The sequence below is a fragment of the Lactuca virosa genome, chromosome 3, assembly GCF_052849685.1.
Source record: "Lactuca virosa cultivar CGN04683 chromosome 3, Lactuca_virosa_CGN04683_v6, whole genome shotgun sequence".
In the NCBI taxonomy this organism is placed as follows: Eukaryota; Viridiplantae; Streptophyta; class Magnoliopsida; order Asterales; family Asteraceae; genus Lactuca; species Lactuca virosa.
The window spans coordinates 22189197-22211304 of NC_136428.1; the positions used below are offsets into that span (position 1 = coordinate 22189197).

At 36.7% G+C, this 22108-nt stretch overlaps 4 protein-coding genes across 4 annotated transcripts; 2 read left to right on the forward strand and 2 right to left on the reverse strand.

Moving 5' to 3' along the window:
* Positions 1-5954: 5954 nt before the first annotated feature.
* LOC145163343 (uncharacterized) lies at positions 5955-8284 on the reverse strand. The gene is made up of 4 exons (XM_079082181.1): positions 8150-8284; positions 7593-8079; positions 6490-6909; positions 5955-6421 (listed from the first exon to the last, which is right to left on the reverse strand). The coding sequence occupies exons 1-4, from the start codon at positions 8282-8284 to the stop codon at positions 5955-5957; spliced, it is 1509 nt and encodes a 502-aa protein (XP_078938307.1).
* A 1806-nt stretch (positions 8285-10090) lies between these two features.
* On the forward strand, positions 10091-13728 carry LOC145165329 (protein trichome birefringence-like 23). The gene is made up of 5 exons (XM_079084048.1): positions 10091-10819; positions 10969-11200; positions 11693-12009; positions 12324-12616; positions 12730-13728. The coding sequence occupies exons 3-5, from the start codon at positions 11781-11783 to the stop codon at positions 13501-13503; spliced, it is 1296 nt and encodes a 431-aa protein (XP_078940174.1). The 5' UTR covers positions 10091-10819; positions 10969-11200; positions 11693-11780; the 3' UTR covers positions 13504-13728.
* A 334-nt stretch (positions 13729-14062) lies between these two features.
* On the forward strand, positions 14063-16822 carry LOC145165328 (high mobility group B protein 13-like). Its single transcript, XM_079084047.1, has 7 exons — positions 14063-14601; positions 15043-15165; positions 15270-15547; positions 15763-15868; positions 15965-16201; positions 16292-16374; positions 16505-16822. Exons 1-7 carry the CDS (start codon positions 14167-14169, stop codon positions 16710-16712), a joined length of 1470 nt encoding a protein of 489 aa, XP_078940173.1. The 5' UTR covers positions 14063-14166; the 3' UTR covers positions 16713-16822.
* A 1144-nt stretch (positions 16823-17966) lies between these two features.
* On the reverse strand, positions 17967-21800 carry LOC145165330 (uncharacterized). Its single transcript, XM_079084049.1, has 8 exons — positions 21473-21800; positions 20864-20925; positions 20584-20716; positions 20390-20462; positions 20141-20206; positions 19806-20036; positions 18378-18491; positions 17967-18295 (listed from the first exon to the last, which is right to left on the reverse strand). Exons 1-8 carry the CDS (start codon positions 21649-21651, stop codon positions 18158-18160), a joined length of 996 nt encoding a protein of 331 aa, XP_078940175.1. The 5' UTR covers positions 21652-21800; the 3' UTR covers positions 17967-18157.
* Between the last annotated feature and the right edge of the window lie 308 nt (positions 21801-22108).

Below are 22108 nucleotides of genomic sequence, written 5' to 3' on the forward strand. Positions count from 1 at the left end.
TCGGATGGACCACGTAGCCCCAGAAGACTCCGTACACCTGTCTTGTACGAACGATGGGCGTAGCCGAGGAGCGCCATGCGTCCGAGGAACGCTGAGCGTAGCTCCGAGGAACGCAGCGCGTTCAGCAGCCTCGCCTGGCTATAAAAGGGCTGCGAAGGCAGCTCATTTTTCACACCAAATTCAACCTTTCCTTCTCTCTCTAGGTTCTCTCTCTAGCTCCCTAACCCTCCCCTAAGCCTAGGTGAACCCCTAGCACCCAAAGGAAGCCCCGAGGCTCCCGGAGTCCCGAGAAAAAGGGTATTTCGGTTCGGAAACGCTGCTCTGAGCAAAGCCCGGTTTTCTTTAAAATCCGTTGTAAGTGAGCTACGCCTACGCAATTTTTAATATAACTTTTAAATAATTATAGTAATGTTATTAGGTCCTTAAAATAATTATTTGGGCTATTATTATGAGTTATATTGGGTGTTATTTAACGCTTATATAATAATAATAATAGTTAGACTATTAATTAGTCACGGTTAACGTTAAAACTAAACCCTAGTGGTATTGATACTAGGTTTTGGTCAAGGAAAAATTGTTTTGAGGTAACAAAGTGTTGTTCAAGTACCGAGTCACCACCTAATCAGGTGAGTGCATAGTTACTTTCATCTTACACATAGATATGAAGTATTTAATATAAACTACGTGCTATGTGTGCATATTGTCTGAATACTTGCTGTCCATGCTGATGAAAGATTTTTATACATGTTTTAAATGATTTAAACTGTATATGTATTTTATATCTACAAAATGTTGGGGTAAAACATGGGTAGATGTAATAAGACGATGTGTGATAAAATGATGAGAGGCCTCGATGTTGTTGGTGATCCAGTCATCTAGCGGAGTATAGATGACGACCACGAACTCTTCTAGACAGTCCAGTGGAACGCTAGCAGGCTCGCAACCTGTAGGTGTTTGTGAACGATGTGTTCACCGGTGTACTCCATCCCCCTCATGGTTGCCTTTAGGACATTTATTGCTGAGGAACCCCCTTAGCAATAGTGTTCATCCCGATGATGATCCTTAGGCTAGGTCCCTTATGATAGGTGTTTAGGGACGTAAAGTGAGGATAACGGGAACGGGTAATCGAGTTATTATTGGTTGATGAAATTAATAAACTTATTTATTGTGGGTTGAAAACCCTATGTGCTCACCAGGCCCCCAAGCCTGACCCACTCAGTTTCATGTATTACAGGTAGTGGCGCTCGAGCATAGATGTGATGTTTTGGATGAGGGATTACGGATATAGGCCTGTAGATATGAAATAATGTAGTAAGGCTTATATTGTACTGTTTATGCTTTTGATCTGTATCGAACATGACATCCCGAGTCTTTTAATGAAATACATTTCCTTGGAAATGCTTTTGATAAATCTTTATCATATTTTGTTTTGGGACAAATTCCGTAACACTTTTATTTAAAATGTAACTCTGATTTTCAAACAAGCATAAACAAAATCGGTCTTTTCTGGTCGTGAAAATGGGGATGTCACAGTTGGTATCAAAGCATTAGTTTAAGCGAACTAGGAATTTGTAGGATTTCTAGACTTAAACTTAGAATGCTAAGCGATGATTGTGAGGTGTGAGCACTAGCTTATTTTAGGAATTGTGCCTAAAATGCTTTTATGTGCTAAATGCTTTGTGCCTGATATGCTGTTATTTGTTCGGATCTATGGTCTGTTGCCGACCGGATCTGGAAACCTTATGTGTTTAGGATTCTAAACGTACGACTACGATATTAGAACTAGCATGTGAACGTTTCAGAGAGATAAGGATGATTTAAACGTCTATCGTGAATAAAGATCTAAATTCACCTTATTCGGTGTATAGATCAAAATGGCAAGAACCCGCAGTGGAGCTGGGAATGCAAATGGGAATAGGAATCAACCCCCAGTGATTCAGCAAATACATGTTGCAGAAGATGTTCCTGAGCCAATCACGATGGCCGGAGTGCAAGGGATGATCCAGATGATGTTGGATCGTCAAATGGAGGAAACCAGGCGTTTGCTCCAACAAAATCGCGAGGAAACTACCATACCAATCGTAGAGCCCGAGCTGAATGATGGGCCATCTGAAGGAGGAAACTACAGTGGGACTGTTGGTCAAGCCAACCCACCGATAGTTAGGAGAAACCACCAGGATGAAGGAAATGATGGACGTGGATGCAAATACAAGGATTTCATGGCATCCAAACCACCGTGTCTATCTGGAAACCCGACACCGGTGGAAGTCATGAACTGGATCTCCGAGATGGAGACAATGTTTTAGAGTTGTGAATGCAGCAACAGGCAGAAGACCGCTCTCACGATTCCTCTGTTAAAATCTGGAGTACTAAGCTGGTGGAAGCTGCTAGCTGATTCAATGCCCAATGGTGAAGCGAGCAAGATGTCTTGGGAGGATTTTCTGGTGCAACTAAAGATGCAATACTGCTCTGAGCAGGATCTTCTGGAGATCAACAATGAGTTCCAGAATCTGAAGAAGGGAAGAATGAGCGTTAATGAATACGCTGCAAACTTTACAGAGAAAATGAAGCTTGTTCCTCACCTCGTCCCAACTGAACTCTCCAAGGTTAACAAGTTTGCCATCGGATTACCAACAGACTTCGGTCCAATGGTCAAGCAAACAACCACTCTGAAAGCCGCCATCTGGGCTGCTAAGAATGTGGAGACCCAGATACCAGAGAAGGGTGTGGAGAGAGAGGTGGTGGGAGAGAAAAGGAAATTTGATGGGTCGTCGAAATTCAGTAAGAAAAACAAGTTCTCAAGGTCTGGTACGTAGAAGTCTGGAGGAGGTGAAGCCAAATGGTGCGACAAGTGCAAGAAGAAGCACCAGGGGAAATGTGACGGAGGAGTCACTTGTTTCAAATGTGGAAAACCTGGGCACTATGCCAACGAGTGCACGTTCACTAAGAAGGTTTGTTATGAGTGCAACGAGGAAGGGCACATTTCGAGGGACTGTCCGAAGAAGAAGGAGGCAGGAAGACCCAACATTCCACCGAAGCCGAAAGCAAGAGCCTTCCAGATGACGCTCGAGGCTGCGAAGGAAGCAGCAGACGTCGCCTCAGGTACCTTTCTTGTAAATGAATTGCCTGCCAATGTACTATTTGATTCGGGAGCAAGCTATTCCTTTGTATCGCATAGATTTGGAGGAAAATTAGCATTGCCTGTAGAAAAACTTGATAATGCCCTAATTGTGGAAGTTGCCAGTGGCAAGTTCGTACCTGTTAGGAATCGTATTAAGAACGTCTTCATCGACCTAAATGGAAACGAATTCCACGAAGAGCTGTTGCCCATAGAGTTGAACGGTTTTGATATCGTTTTGGGAATGGATTGGCTTAGCGCCAACGATGCTGAGATTCAATGCCGAAAGAAGATAGTAAGGGTAAACCCACTGTAAGTGAGCTACGCCTACGCAATTTTTAATATAACTTTTAAATAATTATAGTAACGTTATTAGGTCCTTAAAATAATTATTTGGGCTATCATTATGAGTTATATTGGGTGTTATTTAACGCTTATATAATAATAATAATAGCTAGACTATTAATTAGTCACGGTTAACGTTAAAATTAAACCCTAGTGGTATTGATACTAGGTTTTGGTCAAGGAAAAATTGTTTTGAGGTAACGAAGTGCTGTTCAAGTACCGAGTCACCACCTAATCAGGTGAGTGCATAGTTACTTTCATCTTACACATAGATATGAAGTATTTAATATAAATTACGTGCTATGTGTGCATATTGTCTGAATACTTGTTGTCCATGCTGATGAAAGATTTTTATACATGTTTTAAATGATTTAAACTGTATATGTATTTTATATCTACAAAATGTTGGGGTAAAACATGGGTAGATGTAATAAGACGATGTGTGATAAAATGATGAGAGGCCTCGATGTTGTTGGTGATCCAGTCATCTAGCGGAGTATAGATGACGACCACGAACTCTTCTAGACAGTCTAGTGGAACGCTAGCAGGCTCGCAACCTGTAGGTGTTTGTGAACGATGTGTTCACCGGTGTACTCCATCCCCCTCATGATTGCCTTTAGGACATTTATTGTTGAGGAACCCCCTTAGCAATAGTGTCCATCCCGATGATGATCCTTAGGCTAGGTCCCTTATGATAGGTGTTTAGGGACGTAAAGTGAGGATAACGGGAACGGGTAATCGGGTTATTGTTGGTTGATGAAATTAATAAACTTATTTATTGTGGGTTGAAAACCCTATGTGCTCACCAGGCCCCCAAGCCTGACCCACTCAGTTTCATGTATTACAGGTAGTGGCGCTCGAGCATAGATGTGATGTTTTGGATGAGGGATTACGGATATAGGCCTGTAGATATGAAATAATGTAGTAAGGCTTATATTGTACTGTTTATGCTTTTGATCTGTATCGAACATGACATCCCGAGTCTTTTAATGAAATACATTTCCTTGGAAATGCTTTTGATAAATCTTTATCATATTTTGTTTTGGGACAAATTCCGCAACACTTTTATTTAAAATGTTACTCTGATTTTCAAACAAGCATAAACAAAATCGGTATTTTCTGGCCGTGAAAATGGGGATGTCACATTACCCAAAAACCTTACCTTTGATCCCACTAATCGATTAAGGTGTTATTGTTGACGTGGGATCTATTGAACATCTTAGTGAAAATCACAAAAAAAATACGAAAAAACGTTGTTGGTAAGTTTTGTATCATATGCATTATGGGTAATTGGATTGCATAAGTGCCAAATTAGATTCTAGACTATGATTATATGTGAGTCATATAGTGTAGAGTTTACACTTGTATAATGCAAGTGTGATCTATATTATATTAATGACGTTGGTTAAGAGCGTTACTCTCAGGGCCAACACCCTTACAAGGTTACGAAGTAAAGGTTCTTGCCTTGGTACTAGATAAATGTATTTTCACACTACAAGTCTAGTTGAAAAGGATAGAACTGAAGTGTTGATATCATATAAGTCAATAACCTCGTACATGCTACTAAGGTTAGTCATTGATGGAGTCAACTACAATACTTACCGATAAGGGGTCACATGTTATCGAGGGTTCATTACATTTTATTGTTATATATTACAGTTGCATAACTATAACAGGCCGAAGCAATTATGTTGAAATAGATGTTGGAAAAAGGGGTTTGGTGTTGAATTGGTGAGCCTTGTGACATATTTATAACTCGTCGGTGGATGAATTGAAATGTGTGTATTGTCGATGTGTTGTGTTTAGCACGTACAGACGATGGTTGAATCGAGTTTTGGTGTGTTTGGTTTTTGTTTCATGGTTTGATTTTATTGGAAGGAGAAATAATTGATAGTATAGATAGAAAGAATTGGTGGTTGCAGTGTGGAAATGTGTATATAGTTCGTTAGTTAGTATTTATAGGTAAAATTTTGATTTTTTTTTCTTTTTAAATCCTTCAATGGTCTTGAGACCATTTGTTCTTTCCCTCTTTCCTCTATGATGACCCGTAACAAGCTCCACCCCACACCATCACTACAAGACATGGGGGCGGTGTTCACTCGTAGACATGCCACCAAATCATTCTTACGCGCTATACATAGCCACCGTACTGTGTGGTCTAAAGAATGGGGAGGAGAGAGTAAAGGGTCGTTTGATAGTTGCTGATTGGGTTAGAGCTGACTGAGTTAGGAGCTGATTGGGTTAGAAATGCTGACTGAGTCCACATCTGACTGAATTTATGATGTTTGATTATTTATCTGACTGATTGTGCTGAATGATTAAAATGACCATATTATCCTTATGTTGTCCTTTTGTGTTGGATAAAATAATTATACAAATAAAAATTATCACATTAAATCCAAATTAAACATACATAATTAAAAATCCAAATACGAAGTGTAATACAAAATCCAAATACACATTGTCATACATAATAAAAAAAGTATATCATTTAACGTGAACCATTTGAAAGTAACTGATTAGCAATCTGGTCACGCAAAGTAGTCATATACTCAACGGCTTCCGAACCCCATTCTATGCCTTGTATGTTTTGGCCCTCACTTCCTCCACCTCCCACATTAGGAGTAACCATAGTGTTTTGTTCAAAGTTCGTAAATAGGTCATCTTCAATATCGTACTTCTTTATAAAATTATGGACCGCGACACAGGCAATGACTATGTCTCTTTGCACTGGAAAAGGATAAGGAGCCATACGTTTTAAAATTGGAAATCTCGCCTTCAATACACCATAAGCACGTTCAATGAAATTTCTAAGTTGTGCATGAGCATGATTGAACCTTTCTTCCTTAGTTAAAGCTCTGTTTCTTCGAAAATCAGCTAACCAATACCTAGTATTGCGGTAAGGAGCCATAAATCCACGGGTGTTGGTGTATGCGGCATCACAAAGGTAATATTTATCTGTAGATGGGTGACAAATTAATCATATAAATAATATAGATAATAAAACTTATAGAAAAATGACAAACCTGGTGGAGGGAATGGAAATCCAGAAGTCGGATTAAATGCAACTTCTTTCAAAACTTTAGAATCGTGTGCTATGCCCTCCCATCCAGCCCATACAAAGGTGAATATCATATCAAAATCACAAATTCCGATTACATTTTGATAACATTCACATTTTCCTCTTCCCCTATAGTGAGTTTGTTCATCAACGGGCACAACTGCATGTACAAGTGTTCCATCTAGTGCACCTAATGCTCCAGGAAATATGTTTTTTAGCCGTCTATAACGTTCCGAGGTATTTCTTGTTGTATTAGAAGATGTTGGTACAATAATTTCTCTTGCAAAACACATCATTGCTTTTAGCACTTCATGAAAACATTGATGAATCGTTTGTATGGAGTGGTGAAATCTTTCTTTAACAGCTCGAAAATGTTCATTATGTCCTATAACATGTAAAAATATAGTCATCTTCTCTTCAACGCTTATTGTCCTACTATGTTGCAACCAATTTCTTTGAGTAAAATGATTGCATAATAATACAAATCCATCTTGTGAAAGACGTATCATATCAAAACATTATATAGGATCTCCGTGTATCAAATCTTGTGTATATGCATGCCCAGTTTCTTCCGATTCATTAGCTTTTATTCTTTCAATTCTTTTTTTTTTCTTTTTCGAACCAACATCAACCAATAGCATGAGAGTATAAGGAAACCTAAAAACTCACCTTCCTTATCCATATGTAACCTGTTACATGTTAATACAAATCACATAAGTTTTATAACATAAACCATAAAATTAATCAATAACATTAAAATGGATGGCATATAACTCCATAAAATAAAAATCCATAACATAAAAATCCATAACAAAAAAGTCAATACCAATTAACAATCCTAAACATAACACATAAACAACCTAAACTTAAAAATCCTAAACATAACACATAACAACCCTACACATAAAAATCCATACCATGTACCATAATATAAATCCATAAAGCATAAAGACAAAAACACCCTAAAGTCATACTAAAGTCAACCAAGTAATCCAAAATTCTTTCCCGCACTTTTCACCCACAACTCACAAGTCGAAGACTCGAGGCGTAACCAAATTTTCCTGTTACCAGGATTTTCAGCGAACAACATAAGTGCAGTGATGTACTTCGGATCAGAATTTCCCCACTCCAAGCCTTTCAATTTTTCAATACATTCATCCATCTCCTTATCAAGATTATTAGTTTGCGCGAACGCCTGAGCCGCCTTCATAATTTCCTTGCCAACCTCTCTTATGTCATCATCCAGTGTGTCCGTGGGTGCATTTCGTTTTCCTCTTTTATTTTTAAACCAAGCAGACGAATCTCCACTTGCATGTGATGCACTTGTAGGTGGGGGTACTGTTGAAGTTGAGGCTGGGATATCCATTTGAGGTGGAGTATCTACCATCTCAATATCGTCATAATCTTGTGTAGTAAAGACTTCTGCAGGATGAGGGAGTGTCGAAGATGGTCCCCAACTAGCAGCACCGGTCGAGGTTGCACCGTCAAACAACTGGGCGCATAGATTAGGGTAAAGGAGGGGTGCATTTCTTAATTTCTCAACCATCTTGTTTGACTGTTTGAAAAAATGATTTTATTATTAAACTTTTGAAAAAATAATAATGTGTTTTAAATTAAAAGATTACCTTTGCCTCCGCTTTCCACTCTTCATCCGTCATTTGAAACGTGTTTGTAACAGGATTATAGAGATTCCCAGTTTTGTTTTTTAATTTCAACCAAACTGAATACTTGCTTTTCAAGTAGTCATAACGATATTTCATTTGTTTTTTCTCAACAACAAAGTCATGTCTTTTTTTAGTTTTTCAGCTATTGTATTCCATGAGGTACCTTTGAGACCACTACCCTCCCTACCGTTACTTGTTAGTTCTTCGATACATGCATTAAGAAAAGTTTTGTTCACAAAATCCGAAGACCAACTAGCTCTATTTCACTTTTCTGCCATGTCTAAGGAATAAATGATAAACAGGTTACACAAATATATACACATATATGCACACATAAACACAAATATATGTACATATACAAAAAGACGTTACACAAATATATACACCAATATACACACAATTTTGCACACATATATACAAATATATATACATATACACATTTAGTTTTTTAGTATAAAAATTTAAGAAGTAAATTAGTGTCTTGTTATTTTTTATAAAGGAGAATTTTTTTCAAAGAATACGAAAATATCATAAATTTGAATTTTTTTTTTCTAATTATCAAATTTATAATTTTGCTAAAACTTTACAATATTGTTATGCATTGTACACAGTTGCTTACATGAAATCATTCGGCTCTTAAGATATAAGATGCATTTATGTAATTTAAGCTTTATGCATGAAGTGGTTTCCTTTTATGATATGAAACAAAGAGGAAACTAGGCACAAGCAATATGTGAATAAAGGGTTTTGACATAGAGTTGGGTAACATATTAAAAAACAGACAAACATAAACAGCAAGAAAAAGAAACATGATTGTTCAATCAAAAGCTGAGTAGTCAGGTTTAAAATAGAATCCATAGTTCTAAATGCCAGATTTTCACTACCAAATGATATAAAAAAGATGACAGTGACACAGCTTCAAGAATTCATGAAAACTTGACATTCAAACTTCAAGAATTCATGACTGCGAGTTACATCCTTGCCAGCTCAAGGAGATACAATACCACAAAAATATATGGACAATTATGGACAAATTTGCCCCTGATTATGGGGTATTGACAGAAATTACATGCAGAAAAATTTATCAAGATATGGACAGTTATGCCCCTGACTATGAACACAGAAAAACAACGATAAAAAAAAAAACAAACTTATTGATGCGTTGCTATTGATCACCGAGGCTATTGCTGTGGATGATGACCGCTGCAATGCTTTTGATCGATAAGGGAAAAGCTTCTGGCTTCGTCGATAGGAGGTTAACGGGGGAAAGGAAGAAATCAAAACCTCGTAACAATATGTAGGGCAGCAACGTTTTTTTTTTTTGGGTTCTATTTTTCTCGGTCCATCTAGTTGAAAGCAAGGACCGAGTCCTATGTTTTTATTGGACCGAGTCCACATGTTGGTCCCATTCCTATCCCTATCAAACATGCCAATTGGTATTTTTTGGACCCAGTCCCGCTTTGGACCCAGTTAGATGTCATATCAAACGACCCCTAAGTGGGGTCCATAATAATTTAAAATCTTAAATTATATAAAAGTTCTGTTAAAATAAGAAAAAAAAATTAGGGTAAATTGTCATTTTACAAGCATGTGACTGAACATCTTAAATGATATTAATGTTAGGAACATTTAAATTGTAGGGTCAATTTTATTTTATTTTGTTTTTAATATATGATTGGCTGTGTAAAACCATGTTAAAATAACAAAATTGCAAAAATGGTCTCTGTGGTTGGCAATTTTATGTGGTTTTGATCCAAAACGTTTTGACGATGCACCAATGGTCTAAAATTGAATCTTTTTATTGTTTTTGGTCTCTATTAATTTGAAAAGTCTATTATGTCTTTTAAATTTGTTTTTTTTTTTAATTTTTTTGTATTTATATTAATGTTTTTAAATAACTGAAAATACAAACACCCATATCTTTTCTCTCTCTTTATCTATCTCTCTCTCCCTTTCTCTCTCCCCCTTTCTCTATCTCTCACTCTCTCTCTCTCTCTCTCTCTCTCTTTCATACATAGTTAAACCCTTTCAATAACACCCACCATCCAACTGACACCATCGTCGTTCGCCGCCACCATCGTCGTTCTCCACCACCACTCGCTGTCAACCACCTCCATCTCCCTCACTTTCACCCTCACCTCTCCTTCCTTAACCCGATAACCCTCCACCACCACCATTCGTCAAGCTCCACCATCTTCTCACCATCCATGAAGACTTGAGTTTGAATCTCGTCCTCGACTAAATCAAACAGATCGACGGGTTTAAACAACAGGTCAGCGGCGCTAGGGTTTCGGAAATCTCCATCGATGGTTATCCCCACCAAGTACCATCACATCCCTGTGGAGAACCTTAACCAAAGATCGAACCAAAACCCTCATCAAGATGGAAGGGCGGCGACACTAGGGTTTCAAAAAAATAAGAATGTTGGCGACGCTAGGAGATCTAAAAACTCTTATGAAGGTGGTCGTGGCGGCTGAAAACCCATATAATTGAAAGACAAAGGCATCGTAACCAAGAAATGTTAGACAAATCCATGGCTTTTATCCCGACGCTAAATAGCCATGGGTTCCGACGACTCTAGTGGTTAGATGAGACTGACCTTCTCTACTTTGCTTGGCTAACCCAAAATATGTAAGTCGAGCTCTCATGTTTGAATCCAAAAGTATGTTTGTAGCTTTGATGTCACAATGGTCTTGACTTTGATTTGTATGTGGGAAGGTTTTAGAAAGGTTGGAGTTTGGCAAATGTAATTAATTTGCAGATTTTAATGGCTGATGAAGGTATCTTAAGAGATGATGGTGGGTCTGTGATGGCGAGATAAAGACCAGGGGGTGGAGATGGTGGTCGATTTGGTGGTTTGTGTGATGATGGTGGTTACTGAGCCGTAACCAATCCATGAGCCTCTTTTGTAGAAAGTTGCAGTGGAGTATGATTATCGATGTACTGTTTGCTTGAAAGATGAAGACGGTGAAGACGATGAAAATGGACTTTAAGGCTTCTGGTCAGGAAATGGTTGGTGTGTGTTGTGTGTGTGTTTCTTCTAGTTTATGACAAAATGAGAGAGAGAGAGAGAGTGTGTGTGTGTGTGAGTGAGGTTTAGTGTCTTTATGAGTGATGAGATTTTTACTTTTTATTTATTTTTAAATTAAATAATAAGAATACAATTAAAAGAAATTTAAAAAAAAATCACTTAAGGGTATATTTGTCATTTCAAGTAGGGTATAGACTAAAATCACACAAAAATGGCAACCATAGGGGCCAAAACCACACAAACTATCTAAAATTGGACCACTATTGCACCACCAAATTTTTTTGGACCAAAACCATATAATTTTGACAACCACATGGGCCATTTTTGCAATTTAAGTTTGACTAAATTTTAAACAGATGTAAACCATGGACCAAAAGTGACAATCTACTCTTAGTTTTAGTAAAAGTTGAAAATAAAAGAACTTTTTAATAGTCTATATACATCAATTAAGTAGTTTTTGTTTTTTGGTCAAGGGAAAGAATGTTGGTCGCCCCTCTTAAATATATAAGCTTCCTTAATTTGTGGGGAAATTGACTGTAAAAGAAACTGAGTGAAGCTGTAATGAAGCAAAATTGGTGGAGGTCAGCTTATAATCACTGGGTTTTCAAGTTGGGGATTTTGATGTTGTTAGTGGGTTTTGGATTCAGATTTCATTTATCACAATCGTCCAGTGTGATTCCCAATGTTTCTGATAATAATCTTGGTACTCCTTTTGTGACGAAGAATGAAAAGCCGATTCCTTCAGATTTTGCTGAATCTCCCAAGGTTTTAAACCAAAGTTATCCTAAAGGTATCCATTTCGTACTTGTATATTGTCATTCATTTTCTATTATGGATTTGAATCGAGATTTTAGTTTTCTGTAGTTTCGATCTACAATTACTTGTATTCAGTTCCTGCAATGGTCACGGGCTAAGATTTGTAGATATTAATGTAATAAATACAAGGCTCGTATTTTTAGTAAACATACAATAATATCATACCCCAGAATAAATCTGGATGCAGATATCTGTTCATGCTCAACCATATTCATACATTAAACGTGTTTTTTGAAAAAAATACAAACTTTCTGGAACTGAATGTGTTTCCTGGAAATTGTTGCGAAGACGATGATGAATCAGAAAAGTGTGATATTTTCCATGGTGAATGGATACCGAATTTGGGAGGAGCGCCATACACCAATAACACCTGCAGATGGATTGAAAGTGATCAAAACTGTATGTCTAATGGTAGGCCGGATACCGGTTATCTTCACTGGAGGTGGAGTCCCAAAGCTTGTGAATTGCCTCCTTTTGATGCCAAGAAATTTCTTGAAATGATGAGAGGTAAAACGTGGGGTTTTGTTGGCGACTCCATAACTCGGAATCATCTTCAATCCTTCATTTGTCTTCTGTCTCAGGTAAAGCTTTCTTGATATTTAGTTTTGAAATCAAGAACAAGTTTATTATATGGTTTCATATGAACAGTTATGGTCTCTGGTGTAAGTTTCTGTATCTTGTCTCCTTTAATCAGGTAGAAGATGCCGTTGAACTTTTCCATGATAAAGATTACAAAAACCGGAAATGGCATTTTCCATCGTACAATCTTACAGTATCGGTTATCTGGTCTCCTTTTCTTGCAAAAGCCGAGACTTTTGAAGATATAAATCATATTCCGTCCTCTGAAATACAACTCCACGTTGACATTCTTGACAAAACCTGGACCCAACAATTTGACACATGGGATTACGTTTTGTTCTCCTCTGGTAAATGGTTTGTAAGAACAGCGATCTACTATGAAAACAATACCATTCTCGGCTGCCATGGCTGTGAGGGAAAGAACTACACTGATCTTGGTTTCAATTTTGCTTACCAGAAAGTCATAAATAATCTTTTTGATTTCATTTTGAATTCAAACAAACAGAGTACGATTATTTTCAGAACATCAACCCCGGATCACTTTGAAAATGGGCCATGGTCAAATGGCGGGACTTGTGATAGAAGGGTGCCAGCTAAAGAAGGTGAGTTTGAGTTGGGAATATTGAACAGAATCCTACGAGAGGTTGAATTGCCTGAATTTACAAAAGCAGAAGCTCCAGCTTCTGAAAAAGGGAAGAAATTGAAGCTTCTTGATGTGATGCCTCTTTCGTTGGTGAGACCCGATGGGCATCCAGGTCCGTATAGATATTTTTACCCTTTTGCAAAAGATAAGAAAGCTAAAGTTCAGTATGATTGTTTGCATTGGTGTTTGCCTGGACCAATTGATCAGTGGAATGATTTGTTGATGAAGTTGGTGGTAGATGATTGATGTTGGAGGGATTCCAGTTTGATACAAAAACCAAATTTTCATTTTTTTTTTTTTTTTTTTTGCTGTCTTGGTTACGTAAAAATACCAAGGGAATACGTGAATGTGTTGAAATGAAAATCCAGGAAAATATTTAATAGCAAAAGCCAAAAAGTATGTAGAAAGTTTATGTAATAACACAACTGATTTGAGTGTAATGGAAACTATAATGATTTTGAATCTCTAGAAGTATTGGTTTCTGGGCATATTAAATTATTGATGACTGGACATATCAATTTAAAATAGACATATCAAATTATCAATTATTTTTTGTTCGTTTATCCGTTATGTCTATATAAAAATTTAAGTTAAAAAATTAGAATGTCAAAAATAATTAATTGAACCCTCCAATGGTTAAGCTTTTGGGATAGTTTTTTTTTTTTTAATTGAACCTTATTAAATGAAAAGTTCCTCAACGCTAAAATTTTCAAATTATTCTTCTTTTTGGACATTAAATTATTAACCGGATATGGAAAGTTGTTCAACGGTAAGATTTTCAAATTTAGGCAAATCATTCCGAATTCCAAAAGATAACCGTTAGAAAGTCACCATAAATCCCTCGATCACTACACAGTGCACAAACCAACAAAAGATCCTCCTCTTTACACTGCAAAATCAAATACCCAAATGGCCGACGTCGCCACCGCGATTCCCATCGTTATTCCGACAAAGAAGAGAACCAGAAAGCCACTGCACCCCAAAAACTCTTCACAGAATGAATCTAACATTGTCGCTGGAGCTATATCTCAGCCACCATTGGCGTTTGATCACATCTTTGCCGGAAAAGAGAACTCCGACAGCCTTTCTCAACACAAATCTCCAAAGATCAAGAAATCAGGAAAAGGGAAAAATCATCCGAAACCCGAAGCAGCATCAGCTTCATTTGAGAAAGAGTTGCAGGAAATGCAAGAGAAACTTCAAAAGATGACGCTTGAGAAGCAACAAGCAGAGGATCTTTTGAAACTGAAGGAGCAAGAACTCGAGTCACATAATAGAGAGCAAGAGAAAGTTAAAATGGAGCTCAAGAAGTTGAAGAAGTTGAAAGAATTCAAACCCACCATGGTATGTCATTAACTTTTCTGAAACTTCCATTAATCAGGGTTTTCGATAAATAAGTGATTTCAACCACGAGAATACATTATTTTCTGCATGCAAAATCTCGATTTTAAGTTTGCGAAAGTTTATATAATCTACGGAAGTACTTGATCCTGGCACTAGGGTTTGCATCTTGCATTGCGAATTACTGGGAAATTCAGAATTAGGTTCTTGATTATCTGTTCTACATTTATAATAAAGCCTGTGCGTTGATTCTTGATTTTGAAAGCTCTTGATTCTGAAACTAGGGTTAAATCTTGAATGAGTACTGTTGTGAAACGTAGAAATAGGGTTTTTGCATATATTTTTTTCATCACATCTTTAATAATCTGTGTGCTTGATTCTTGGTTAATAGTCTTTGAGAAACTTGATCACCACTTATGAAAGTTCTTGATGATTTGTTCTCAGACACTGCCCATTTTGCACTCGTCGAAAGACAAAGATCAAGTGAAGAAGAAGAAGAAAGGTTCCACAGATACTAAAAAGCCAGCAACTCCCTACATCATGTGGTGTAAAGATCATTGGACTGAGGCAAGCAACAATCCTTTTTCTTTAATTTCATCTTATATTTTGTTGGTAAGGCCTCTAAGCTTCGATAAATTGATAACATCATGGGGTTTTTATGATTTTTACAGGTCAAGAAAGAAAATCCAGAAGCAGAGTTCAGTGAAGTCGCAAACATTTTGGGGGCGAAATGGAAGACACTCACCCCCGAAGAGAAGAAGCCGTACGAAGAGAAGTATCAAATTGAGAAGGTAGCTTATTCAAAAATTGTGGATAATGAGAAAAGAGAAAGTGAAGCTATGAAGCTTTTGGAAGAAGAACAGAAACAGAAGACAGCTATGGAGTTGCTTGAACAATACCTGCAGTTCAAACAAGAAGCAGAGAAAGAGGGAGATAACAAAAAGAACAAGTAATTATCTATTTACTATTTGAAGCAAAAATCAAGTCCTTTGATACCCTTTTCAAGATTTGAACCAAAAATCAAGTTCGTTGACACCCCCTTTCAAGATTTATTAAAAAAACTTTTCAAGATTTGAAGCAAAAGTCAGTTTTTTGGTAACCCTTTCCAAGAATCAAGTTCTTGAACATTACTATGGTTTATGGATTTTCTTTTTCTGCATACAGGAAGGAGAAAGATCCATTGAAGCCAAAGCGACCAGAGTCTGCGTATTTCTTGTTTATGAAAGAGAAAAGAGCTGCTCTGATTGCAGAAGGCAAGAGTATGGTGGAGGTAATTTGAGTTTAAAGATCAATTTAGTAAAAAATGTGTGTTCTTTTATAATGAACTAATTAATAATGAGTTTGGTTCATATTTTGGTGGTGGTAGATTGCTAAAATCTGTGGAGAAGAATGGAAGAACATGACAGACAAGCAAAAAGCAGGGTATGAAAAAGTGGCGAAGAAGAAGAACAAGCAATATACACAAGAAATGGAGGTGTACAAGCAGAATAAAGAAGAGGAAGTTGAAAATGCTAAGAAGGAAGAAGATGAGCTTTTGAAGGTTCTAAAGCAGGAAGCTTTACAATTGCTTAAAAAGAAAGAGAAAACAGAAACCATCATTAAGGTTTGGTGTTTGTGTCCCCTAGCTTTTGCTGTTACTTTTGAGTTGGTTTGGGCGTTTGATTAATTGGGCCTTGTTTTTTTTTTTTTTTAGAAAACAAAGGAAGAGAAGAAGAACAAGAAGACGGTTGATCCTAACAAGCCAAAGCGTCCTCCATCTTCTTTCCTTCTTTTCAGGTAACTTCTTTTATATCCATTTCAAGATTCGAAGCACAATGTAAATTTTTAGATACCCATTTCGAGATTTGAAGCAAAATAAGTTACTCAATTCAAATTCGATAATCATGTGTTGTTTAACATGCATCAGCAAAGAAGCAAGGAAGGATTTGTCAAAAGAAAAGGCAGGAATGAGCAATTCCCAACTGACTGCTCTGATTTCCGTGAAGTGGAAGGAATTGGGAGAAGAAGATAAGCAGAAACGGAATGGTGAGGCTGCAGAAGCCATGGAAGCTTACAAGAAGGATATGGAGGAGTATAACAAGAATGCAGCAGACATCCCTAACAACGATAACTAGCACTAATGTGGCCTATCATGTTCAACTTGTTCTGTTGAACATCTATCATCCAAATTAGCTTTTTTACTCTCAAGTAATTGGACCAATCAATTTTTTGTGGTTTGCTTTCATTTATCGTGTCACCCGAATAGAATTTTCATCAGAATTGTTGAAAATTTATCAAAATAATGGTTTCATTAAAAGTATTAATTTTTAAGTGGTAATAATCAAGAACTCTCAAAAAAAAAAAATTATCTCTACAAGGGACGAAAAACGCAATAAAAAAATATGTTAGGGATGGTCCTAGTGCAAAAATAATAATAATAATAATAAAATAAAGTTAAGAGGCTCAGCGTACAATTTTTACCCAAACCAATAGTGTCATTAATTTGTTCTTGAATCTTAAATCAGTTTTTAGAGTATTTACAAAAATGGCCCATAATGTTTTCTAATGACCTTGGGTTGTACCAAGTCCATCCGCAAGTATTTCCCCACATGTAGGCTCGATATATTGTGATCAATGACCAAATTCGTGAGTGATTATTGTTACAATGACAAGTATTGATGTAAAAGTACTCAAAACAATCGTAATCATCCATTTGAATGTTTGCCACATGCTGAGATTTTGCCTTGTTCAAATTATGACAATAAGCCTGGAAAATGAATCTTATGTTCCCCTCAAATTTTCTAGCACATAGTTTTTGCCCAAATTCAAATGTTGTTATCAAACATTACCTACTTCGATAAATAACCCAATACCTTTTTCTTGGAGTGCAATTGTTTTTCCGAACAAGTGTGTTCATCAACACATACATCCTCACATATACATCTAAAAAAGATCGATTTTTATCCTAAAACCCTATTCAACACATTCAGTCCCAAAAATAATTTAATATCTTATTTTCTTTTGAACGTTTGTAGGTATTTGACATATGATCTTGGCTAGTGGCAGAATAAAATGTATACATGTAAAAAGTGGGTATTGCAATGATATTGGGTGAGCCATACCCCAAAAAAGTTATTCTTTTTCTTAAACAAACCATCCCTACAAGATCATATACCTACACAATATTCTAACAACTCCTTATGAGGATATAAATTCAATTTGTTCTTTGTATTCCCGATTTTTACCGTTGTTATGTTTTTCTCTCATTTCTAACTGTTAACTTTGATGACATGACCAATATCGTTGCTATGACAACATAGTTGAAAAAAAATATATATCCATCAATAACTAACTTCGGTTATGTTTCACTGTTGAAAATTTTTGAATCCTTATATAAAATAAACATTCGACATTAATATATAAGTTTACAACTACCACTGTCATGTGTTTTGCATAAACAATCCCCATAAATCAACGCACGTTACCAAAAAGCCCCTAAATCTATGCCAATGTTGTATGAAGATGCTGAAATTATATGTTCATCTACTCTACATGTATCCATATGATACAAAACGCTAGACTAGTCTAAAGCTATTGCTTTCTCGATTGTTGACCCTCTCCCATCTTTATCATATATATGTTTACTAAGCTTCAATTTTAATATCCTTTCGGACTTGTGCCTCTTTTTCAGTATCATCTCTGACTTCTTCCTATTCATCTGTAGACATGTAATTAACATTGTGAACTAATTTTAGAAAATGATATCTTGACCAACAAATAATAAATTTAATCGCACTTACGAAAATATGAGTTTCAACATTTTGGTTTTCTTCATAATCAACTTGTTGTTCCTCTTCAACATTTTCCCTTTCTTGACCAAATTGAATTGCATCAACTTCTAGTTCACATGTGTTCTATAAAAATGTTGTGAGTTAGTGCCATGTTGAGTCTTTGTGTTTGCACAAATTTTAGGTTGTATTATATGTTTTTCGTATTCAAATTGTTGACTTTCTCTGCTATTCATACACTCAATCAACACTTGAGATCGTGGTTCAAACTTTGATGCCAAAAATCAACCTCGAAGATATCATAGAATTACACAAATGGCAATCCCAATTAACTTTTTTCATGTATTGTTTTTTTTTTAATATTTGGCACTTGTGGCTCCAATTTTTAGCCACATATTCAAGTTTATCTTCTTCAGTATTTTGGCTGGTTGTTTTTTATGCCACTTTCTGCCAAATTTACGTTGTTTGCTTCCATTGTCCCTAGAGAGGTTGCAATTCCATACACACCACTAATTATATTATATAATATAACATCTGTGGCTACCAAAAACCCCAAATCTTTAAATCACCCTAAGATGACGAAAGAATCAAACCATGTATGCAAACACTACTGTAAGGCACTAACTAACAAAAATAGAAAATTAAGAATCCAATTCCAGTTTTGCAAAATGGGAATCCAATTCCCATTGCAGATATCACTATATAAATACATATGCCACTGTGTGTTTCCATGTGTGTGAGTGAGCAATCAATCAAGATTCAAGCCATTAAAAAAAAAAACACTAATGGCTTCAATCCAATGCCAAAGACCAGTTGACCACACCCATGCCCAGAACCACCACCAAAAACCAGTTGGCCCCACCAAAAACAATCCCCAAAATGCCCCTACCCAGAACAAATGTAACCACACCTGCTCCTGCTGCCAAACTAAAGAGAATGAACACTCTTTCACCAACAAAGTCAAAGTGATGGCAAATTCGGCAAAAGGAATGGCAAATTCGGCTTACAAGAAGGTGGCTGACCAGATGCACCACCATGATCAGCCGCCAAACGCCGCCCCAAAACAGGCGGCAGGAGGAAAAAAGAAGGAAGGGACCATGACCAACTGCATACCTAAGATAGGTGATCTCAAGAAGAAAGAGAAACACTCAAAAAAGAAGGAAAACAACTGCAATTGCAAAAGAGATGGAAACAGTAGCAGCAGCAGCAGCAGTGATAGTGACAATGACAATGATGCTCATGTCAAAAAACATCTCTAAGTGTGTAACAATAACAACTACTACTACTATCTTTCCTATGTGTTGTTATCTACTTTAATAAATGATAAATTAACAATATAACAGAACTTGGTAATAATATGAGTTATAAATATTCATTAGGGAAATTAATTATGGTTGTGATGATGATGTTATATAGAAACTGTTACTCATACAGACTTACTGTGGGTCCAGTGATCACTTTTTCATTCTTGATTCGTGAAACAAACATTGCAATGGATTCAGCAGCACGTTGTTCAGCTTCTTCATGAGTCATTCCAGTTGACTCAAGATTCTTTTTTGCAATTTGGAATGAGTGGTCACCATGTTCAATCACATGCAAATCATTTAAAGATTTCAGCTTCTGCCTAACCACTTCCAAAAGTTTCAGTGGACAGAAATTATCATTGCTTCCCTACATCACACAAGAATAAAAACCAAACCTTCATGCTAAGTATCAAATTTCAAAAATAAAGATATTACGATAGTTTTTTTTGAATAGTTCCATTTTTGTTTTACCTGTACAAACATGATAGGAGCTGTAAGTTTCATGAGGGTTTCGTCTCGAATGGCTCCATTTTTGGCCTGCAACATTATCAATCTTTTCAAATACTATTTTACAAGTGGTCTACAACAATGTCAGCATTTTGCATTTTTTTTTTGTTTTATTGAGAATCTGTTATGGAGCAAAACTTGTAGGTCTGGATTTAAAAGAAAATGCAATATTAGACATCCAAACAAATAAATGAAGGATTTTTAGTAGGAAACCTTTAGTGGGTATCCCAAACAAACTACAGCTAGTGCCCCGATATCATTTTCAGCAGCTACCATACAACTGACTCTGCATGGAAATTAAAGAAACTCTTCTTTATCCATAATGACATTAGAGGAATGCTTCCTAATTGAAAGTTTTAGATGCACTTTTCATATACTCCATCATTTTCAAGTTCAGTTATCATTACCTTGAACCCAAGGATTTTCCTATTAAGATCAAAGGGTGTTCTGGGTATTTGGCAGCAACCTTTCTCACAAATTCCAAGTGAAACCCAACAAGCTTTTCTGCATCTGGTGCAGCCTTTCTTCGACCAGAAATGTCTGCAAGAAGTCTTAATCAGTTATCATAGCACTGTGCATGAATTTCAGATCAAGTGTATATGAAAAGCTTAAATGCATAACTTCATACTGCAAAAGGGTATCAGAATTAGAGAGAGATGTAAATGGATTAAACTACTAATAACTCACATGGGTAGTCAAAAGTTACAACTTCGACAGGATTTAAAGCATTGGCCAACAAGGTCCTCCATCTGCATAAAACTCATGCCTGAGGTTCGATAGAAATCTTAAGGTAAGCAAAAATGAAGACCTGAGTAAACATGCCTTTGCCCATTGGCCCTTGTAGATCTCTAATGAAATTAGCATTTCAAATTGCAATGTTCAAATGATAGTATGTCCATGATTAGTATACTTTTGACTACAAAAATCAAACTAATCCTATGGGATCCGATTATTAAAAGCCCCCAATATGTACAGACAAATTTTAGGCGCGCTCAGACTTCCGATCTGTAAGTGTGCACTCATGGAAACTGACGGCATGTAGCTGGAGTCGAACCATGCATTACAACACATTGGACATAATTCCCAGCTACTCACCACTAGCCAGCCCTATAATCTAATTGATGTGCATTATACAGAAAGGCCACCCTAAAGGATCCTAATTTAGCCGAAGCCTGCAGTGTCCGATTTTGAACTGATTTAGCAAAATTAGCATAACACACAGAAAATGTAACTAAGTCACGTAAATTTGTGTGAAGACATATGCATATATAGCAAAAGCAAAAAGTTCAAAAAGACCTAGTCATCCACTCGGAAGTTGAAGGAGCACCAGCTCCATGAGCAAAGACGACCACCGGCGGATTATGATTATAATTATTGAACTTCACCGACGAGCTTTCAGCTCTTCTGATCATAGGGGCACATTGATGTACTACTTGTTCGTCGCTTTCCGTCGAACGCGGTCGCTTCGAAGCCATTTTTGCTGATCAAACAGAGATAAAGCGTAGGTATAAAGTTGATTAAATTCAAATTGCTTTAGAATTTTCGGGGCGAATACGAAACCCTAACTTCTTGCAGCTTATTTTTTCGCGCCAAATGATATCGGCTCATCGGCTGGCGCGGCCGATGGAGAGTTTCTACTTCGGCTTATAGAGAGTATCATTTGGGTTCATGCGAAGCATAATCAAGCCCAAATATTGTTGGTACCTCTTTGTAATGTGAAGAAGAAATACTGAAATCGATACATATCTATAAACGTTGCAGTACCTCTTTGTAGACAATGTTTTTTGTTTTATTAGTTGAACGACCTTCATCGTCACATATGAGTAGAGTATGAACACTTATCATATAATCATTCAATAGACATTTAAACATAGTTGGTATGAATTAGTTAAAAGAAAAAAATATCTGTTTTCGATCTTAGAACAAATGCAC